The 8094-nt window shown below is 37.5% G+C and overlaps 2 protein-coding genes across 5 annotated transcripts in view; one reads left to right on the forward strand and one right to left on the reverse strand.

The window, feature by feature from the left end:
• Ikzf5 (IKAROS family zinc finger 5) overlaps window positions 1-375 on the forward strand; it is a gene marked incomplete in the record, with an annotated part of 23852 nt that extends 23477 nt beyond the window's left edge. For both annotated transcript variants that reach the window (XM_029560716.1, XM_029560717.1), the window contains 1 exon segment: window positions 3-375.
• Window positions 376-821: 446 nt separating this feature from the next.
• The window catches only part of Pstk (phosphoseryl-tRNA kinase), a 14304-nt gene continuing 7031 nt past the window's right edge, over window positions 822-8094 (reverse strand). For all 3 annotated transcript variants that reach the window (XM_029560719.1, XM_008827260.3, XM_029560718.1), the window contains exon 6: window positions 822-4052. In XM_029560719.1, coding sequence (XP_029416579.1) covers window positions 3862-4052 — 191 coding nt within the window. In that variant the 3' untranslated portion in view covers window positions 822-3861. The remainder of the gene's footprint in view (window positions 4053-8094) is intronic.

An 8094-nucleotide genomic window follows, 5' to 3' on the forward strand; every position in this document is an offset into this window, starting at 1 on the left:
ATATTTATAAAATATAAATTTGATAGTGAAAAAAGTTTTTGTTAACTTTTCATAAAAATCTGGTCAGGGTTATTTATGCATTAGGATAGTTAGACACATTAATATCTTCTATTTCATTTAGACCTATGAAAATTGAAGTACAATCAACGTCTTAGCAGGTGTTAAGTTTCCTGCATTTATGGTCCATAAAGACTTCAAGGTTTATCTGTACTCTTGATATTTCACTATATTACATAACTGCTAAATATTATTTATGCCATATTTCAAAAATGTTAGAACAAATTTTTCTCTCATAATGTTACAGCCTATTTCGGTGTTTGTAGAGAAACTGCCTTTAAAATTGTCTCAATTAAAATGCTGTTTTAATTCTCATAACTTAAGTTGAATCAGTAGTTTTATTTCAGCTGAAAACAGTAAAGTTATTTCAGTATAATCTTTTTCTACAAGGGGAAATATAAAACAATTCTTTTAAAATTAAAATCATAAAAATGAAAGTTCTGAAAATTGAAATTCAAGGCTAAGTTGAAAATTGTGTTTGATACTTAAATTGTTTATTCAATGTCTAGTTTAAACACAGTAGTTTTTCATTCAGTTTTTTGTTTGTTTGTTTCTTTGATACGAAGTCTCCCTGTAGCCCCAACTGGCATGGAACTTGCTATGTAGACAGGCTGGCCTCTGCCTCCTGAATGCTGCTGGAATTAAAGGCATGAGCCACCACGCCTGGCTCATTGGTTTTTCTTTTTTTAGTATTTCTAGTTTTTGTTTTTGTTTAAGGCACAGATGAATACACTAGAGTGCTAGATGCCTTTTTTCGATCTGAGTTCTTCATTCTGATATTATTAGTGTCATAAAATTGATAACTGTAACAAGAATCTTCTTCCTATTCTTCTGATGACCAAAGAGGTACAGTGGAACTCATCCATCTTATTAAGATGCTTCAAAATAACCTCCAAAGTTTCATTGTCTTACCTTCTGTCCATTTATTGTCCATAATCTCCAGAAAAAGGTGGGTACAGAAACATGGAGAAATGTGATAGTGGGGAAATAGTCACAGGAATGAGAGTGTGTCCAGACAGGTCACAGTTTCCTTTCAGAGAAGGCCATCTAAGATACTTTGTTGTGAATTCTAATTGTAATTCTTATTTGCAGTTTTATGTCTTCAAGTATAGTGAAAATCCTATATGGAAACTGAATTATCACTGCTGAGGGAAAGGGTAAAAAGATGTGGATGTTACTGTAAAGTGCATTTAAAACATGACACTTGTTCATAAAAGTAAGATTTGCTAACTACATATAGAGTTCTTTAAAGCAGGAAGCTGTTACATTTTGCATAGTACCTAGCTTACTCTGAAGAGAGCTTGGCCATGCAGTAAAACATACTATTACTTACTTTTGGTTTCTGTGTACTTAATATTTCCATTGGCTTCTTAAAGATGTTCTGTTGAGATTTATTAACCCAAAATAACCTCTATTTCTTAATGGTAAATAAAAGAGAACTATTGATGGTGTCTGCTCATGACAAACCCAAGTGCCATGTTAATGAATCTTTTACCCTCCCTTTCAGTGCTAGAAAGCCATAACGGGTGATACCGGCATAGACAGTCTTGGCTCATCTCAACTGCATTGGGGGAAAACAGCACCAGGGATACTTTGTCCAGAGGGGAGCCCTTCTCACCCTAAGTTTCTAGTCATTTTTGGCCTGTTGCTTAAATCATTCACTGTAGTGCAGGGATTTCCAAATGCATAACTTGACTCTATTATTTATCAGTTGCCAGAAAGAAACAGGTTGTCATTGGGAAATTTTGCTATTTTTTAAATTTTATTCAAATAAAAGCAATACCCCAAAATGGAAAATGAAAACTTCTTAAATAGCACTGGGAGGAAGCCCAGTGTGGTGGTGTGTGCCTGTCATTCCAGCTTCTTGGGAGGCTGAGGAAGGAAGCTTGCTAGAGCCCAGGAGTTCTGTGCCAGGCTGGGCAACATTGCAAGACATGTCTTAAAAACCAAACAACCCAGATGAGTTCGCCTTAAAACCAGTTTATTAACCATATATTCTGGGCCAAACAGTGACAAGTGCATTTTTTTCCCCCTAACAACTAAAAATGAATGTTTTGAAGGTACATTTCACATTAAACATGGAAAAGATTTTCCATCATTACAAATGAGAAAGAAAATTCTAATTTTCCAGTAATATAAAGAGCACAGTTGGTATTCCAAAGGTGATGATGCTTAAGGCTACAAATACTTCTGAATGCACTAAAAAGTTTGAAGCAAATCTACCTTAGAAACTTTTTTGGAATTGTACTTTAAAAAAAAATTTTAGGACTTTGCTTAAATGTTGAGTTTAATTCTGTATTAGGAAAGATCTTTCTTTACATATTAAATATGTTCCTCATTTTAGTTTTAACCAAATATTTTATAGAAATGAGTTGAGAAAAATTTAACATGCACTATTTATAGTACTTTGCTGATAACAGGCAATGTTCTGAAACTAAATTTATTTTTGTTCAGTGAACATAAGTTTAGATTTTTAAAGTTGGTAATTTATCTCCACTAATATTTTTTAAAGAAACTGTGAAGAGATTAACGGAATAATTTTATTTCAGATTTTACTAATGTAGTATGTAGCTACAACGTCTTGAAATTCAAGTGAAGGCTAGACTTTTACTCTGAAAAAAATTTCATTAGGTATTCCCAGTGCTGTTCCATTTTAGAAGTGTTTACCATTCATCTGCAGAACTGTTTGACAAAGGGAATATTACTTAAAAAAAAAAAAAAGATAACTCTTAAGTTCTGGAAAAATATTTATCGAATGAACAAGTTATTAGAACACTTAAAATTCCCTGTTAAAGACCTTTTTATTAGTCTTAGAAGATATATGCTTTCTAGAACTTGCTTTTGTTGATAATTACTTTGATGTATAGAACATGTTTTGTACGCAAAGCGTAAATCTTGCATTATGGTTGTAAGATACATTATATTGTTGAGGGATCAAGAAAGCAGTTTAATACTGAAGTAACTATCTAGTATCTAGTTCCTATGTGAAGAATGCTTTGCTTTTGTAATATATGAATAAAAAATACTTTCTAATGACCTTGATTTTTCTTTTACATTTTTGAAATCCAGAATTTGTTTTCTAGTGATTTTATAATACATAAAAATGTTAATAAAAGATTTTATGGCTAACTGGTTGGATTTCTAGAATCCCTTATGGAAAGATCCGTCATGAGTTTAAGACAGATCAGCTCACTGTTGCTGAAACTTGTTTTTGATAGTTACAGATTAAATGAGAAATGTGCTCCATAGGCTTTTCTATTTAACAGCTAGCCCCAGTTGTTGGCACTAAGAGGTTGTAGAGCCTTGGGGATGTGCCTGGCTGGTGGCAGCAGGCACTAGGACAGGCCACGAAGGTTAGGCCTGCCTCTGGTTTTGGTCTAGAGCCCCTGCTTCCTTTACTACATGTGAGAAGTAACAAGCACACTCATCTGCGACCACACACAGCCACTCCCGTTGCACACCTTGATGGACTGCTCCCTCTGGAACGGAGCCAAAATCTCTTCTCAGTTGTTTCTGTCATGTATTCTGTTATGTGAAAGTAACTATTACACTCCTCTTTTCAGATCTATTTAACCTGTTCCCTACAGCATCTGGCACATCAGTGAGGAAGGCTGTCTCTCTCCTGCTTAATTATGTCACATTTGACAAGTAGCTCTGTTATGCTAAATGGATATTTTAATATGGACAGATGTCTTTAGACTGTTCTTTGTCAATTCACAATACTGGTCTAGAAAATACCCAGCAATAGAAAATTATTTGCAAAAGTTCACCGAAATCAGACCCTTGATTGGACATTGAGAAGTTTTAATGTTGCTTTGAAAGATACTTCAGTACAGTACTGTCTTTCTCATTACAAAAGGAAGAGATAACATCTGATAAAGTGGTTTGCTTCAGGTGTCTTTTGTTCCCTTGTCTTAGGTCTTCCAAGAATTCTGCTTTGAGCTTGTTAAGTTCTTTCGCTAGACACTTCAGGCTACTGAGAGGTATTTGTGCATCTAAAATAAAAAGATATTCTCAAATTACTCCTGTATGTCAATCTGGGCTGCCTATTGCCATCAGGAAATTGATTATATCAGGATGAGTTGTAGCAACTTATGGACAAGAAGTCACATCACATTAATGTGATGTAGAAAAGTCACCTAAAACAGTTCAGAGAATTTAAATAATTTTGCTATGAAGGACGTGAGTAGAAAAAGAAACCTGAAAACATATTAATACTAAGACCAACATACCTAACTTACTATCTTTTGCTTTGAAAAAGTGAATGATAATTTGGTTTTGAAACTGATAAATATTACATACGAACAGTTGTCCATAATAACTTTCTTAACGATGGAAATGTTCTGTCAGGCACTGGCATATAGGTAGGTTACTGAGAATCTGAAATTAGCTTGACTGACACGTGACTCATAAATGAATCCATTTAAAATGTAGTGGTTTTTAGACAATTCATACATGTGCAACCATCACCAGTCAACTTTAGAGCATTTTTATAACCTAAAAACAAAACCTGTGCCTTTTATTGGACCATTGCTCCCCTCAGCCCCGTTTCCCTGTCCCTACCCACAACCCCCAATTAACTACTTTCCTTCTTGGTGCTGGGTTCTGGACACTTCATATGACTTCTTTTACTTTGGATGTTTGCAAGGTTCCCCATGTTGTATCCTGTGTCAATATCCCTTCCTCTTTATTGATGACATTCCACTGTAGGGCTAGACCACATTTTATCCTTTACTAGCTGATGAAGACATGTTGTTTCTACTTTCTGGCTGTCATGAATAGTTCTGCTATACACAGGCTTTGTGTCAACATTATGTTGGCCCATATGGTAACTAGCATTTGAGGGACTGCTAGACTGTTTCCTAAAGCAGTTACACTATTTTATATTTCCTCTGGTAGGACATACAAGGGTTCTGTCCACATCCTCAACAAGACTTGGACCTTCTAATTTGGTCATTCTAACGGCTGTGCATCTCCTGGGGGTTTTGATCTGTATTTCCTGTTGACTAAATGACGTTAAGCATGTTTTGTTGGATTTGTTTTTTTTTCAGGAAAGTTTTTTAAATTGAATTTTCACAAATTTCATATATCTTGATCAAATTTGGACCCCCTCCCTATCTGTACCCCTATAATCCCCCCTCCCCACTGAATTTCTTGCATTCTGTCATATGTTAAAGCCTGTTGAGCTAAGTTTATGTCCCCAAATGTCCATCTACTGGAGCCTGGTCAGGTAGATAGCACCACTCCCTTGAAGGAAACCAGCTCTCCCTGTCATTGGTTGCCCATGGTTCCTCAGCTCAGGTTGGGGCTTCTTACCATTTCCCTTCTTCTGTGCTGGGTTTTTGTTGGGTTTGAAGTTGCATGGGTCTTTTGCATTTAAACATGTTTTGATTAGGTTCTCGGTCTCCCTTGGAGAAATATATTTAGATCTTTTGTTCATTTTAAATTGGGTTACCTGGATTACTGAGTACTAATAGTTCTCTATATGTTTATATATTCAAGTTTCTCATTGTTAGGGTTCGGATCTATAGCAACCCGCTCCCCAATGCAACAGGGCCTCACGGTTTTGCAAGCCCCCTGGATTACAGGAACTGAGTTAATGAGCACCCTGACCATCCGGAGACAAGGTAAATAGACTCTACACCTTTGACCCAAGACCCGATTACTGCAAAGAGCTGTTTCGGCACAGCCTGCTTCCCCTTTGATAATCTTAGAAAGCAAACAGGCCCCTGCACCCCGTATCCACTGACGTAGGAATTATCTTAGTACAAGCTATTTCCCCCCTGATAAGTTCCACAATGTACAGACCCCTTATCCCATGACCCAGATCCTGGCTGATGGAATGGGATGAATGAGCTGGTTTGATAGAGGCTGCCCTCTCCTGATAAGCCCTGGACACTCTCCCCTGCCTAACTCGTTTTAAGAAATATCTTCCCGCCTTCCACATCCCCCCAAACTCCCTATAAAAGTCCTCAGCCATCAAGCCTGTAAACCAGTAGCTTCTCCATCCCAAACTAGAGACTGTCCCATGCGTTTTCTCTGCCAATAAGCTCTATTCTGCCAGAGTTCTTGTCTGTCCTGGTGCGTTCTGATTTGACTCGATTTATCTATCACTCATGAGACATTTGCAAATATTTTATACCATCTGTGGACTGTCTTGACAGCTGACACACTGAATTTTTAGTTTTTATTCAAGCACAAATTTAGAAACTAGTACCAACTCTCCTCCCCTCCAGAAAAGTCTGTTTTTCTAATAGGCAGGAAATATGAAGAGTGATTTGGGCATAAGAGAGAACAAAAACAAAAAGGTAAATGGTTGAGAATGAACTAGAACTATTTTTGCTTTGTTCTAATTGTGTGGCCATTTCTGTTTCAATCCTCTATTTAAATTTTGGGATTGTAAATCATTAAAAAGTGGCAACAAGTATTCTAAAATGAAAACTTGTAACATTTCATTAAATGAGGATGCTATAAAAAAAAAAGAAAGAAAAAAATGTAAAAAAGCCGGGTGTGGTGGTACACACCTTTAATCCCAGCAGAGGCAGGCAGATCTCTGTGAGTTCAAGGCCAGCCTGGTCTACATAGTGAGTTCCAGGACAGCTGGGGCTACAGGGAGACCTTGTCTCAAAAAGACCAAAAAAAAAGAAAGAAATATGTGAGGATGTGTTTGTGAAACTTGTTTCTACATGTGCCTGACTTTATGTACTGTGTTTAGGGTGTAAAATGTATTTGTGTGTCATGGATAAAGAAAGTTTGAGAAACAGGATGTGGGTAATATACTGTGTCCTTTTGTGTCCCCAGCTTTTATGAGGGTAATAATGAAGGCAGTAGAGCATGACAGCAGAATAGAATCAGAATTGGCTGTCCCAGGTTGCCTAAGTGTTTAGGAGCCATTCAGCCTGGGGCAGGTTACCTGATCCACTGTGAACCTCCATTTCCCATTTGTAAAATTACACACACCTTACAGGACTGCAAAGATTAGAAACTGTAAAACACTTAGCATATCAGAGGAGTTAATGTTAGCTGCTGTTTTCTTTTTAAAACAAATTTTAAACATAACAAGGAATTAAATATTCAAGATCTAAAGCAACCATTTAAAAAGCTATAATTACCACATATCTCAAATACTACTTAAATTGAGATTTACAATATGGTGACCTTGTTCAAACTCTATCAAGTGTTACCCCAACCCCAGACTGCCTTCTTTCCCTTGTTTGATCTAGGCTCAGTGGTCCCTTTTCCAAAACGTTTAGAACAATTTTACATCTGGGCACTTGCACTTCATGTGTCTGCTACCTAGAATGAGCCTCCAGATGTCTGCGTGGCTTGTTCTTCCCATTGTTCCCACCGCTAAAATGTCATCTCTGAGAAGCCTTCTTGATGACTCTTTATTTTTATTTATGTGTAAGCATGTGTATCTGTGTGTGCCATGTGTTTGCAGGTGCCTGGAGAGGCCAGAAGAGGGTGTTGGATCCCCTGGAGCTGGAGTTACAGGCAGTTGTCAACTGCCCAACATGGATGCTAGGAACCCAATTCAGGTGCTCTGGAAGAGCAGCAAACATTCAACTGCTGAGCCAGCTCTCCAGAACCCTGATTACTCTAAAAAATAAATCTACCACTCTTTAGAACACTGACATATATTCCTATAATTACCTTTTTGTCTTTTCTCACTATAGTGTTCAGTGTCCTACCGACTCCCTGGTATCTAGAAATGGTCTAGTAAAAAGCCATTGGGAGGGCTGGAGAGATGGCTCAGTAGTTAAGAGCATTGACTGCTCTTTCAGAGGACCTGGGGTCAGTCCCCAGCACCCACATGGTACTGAGGTCTATAACTTCAGTTCCAGGGATCTGACACTTTCTTCTGGCCTCTGTGGGTATTGCCTGATACAGGTGTAGGCAAAAAACTCACACATATAAAAAAGATCCCAGCACTTGGAAGGCAGAGGCAGGCAGATCTCTGAGTTCAAGGCCAGCCTGATCTACATAGTGAATTCCAGGACATTTGGGGCTACAGGGAGACCCTGTTTCAAAAAGACA

This window comes from Nannospalax galili, unplaced genomic scaffold (genome assembly GCF_000622305.1).
Source record: "Nannospalax galili isolate Female #2095 unplaced genomic scaffold, S.galili_v1.0 scaffold31, whole genome shotgun sequence".
Lineage (NCBI taxonomy): Eukaryota > Metazoa > Chordata > Mammalia > Rodentia > Spalacidae > Nannospalax > Nannospalax galili.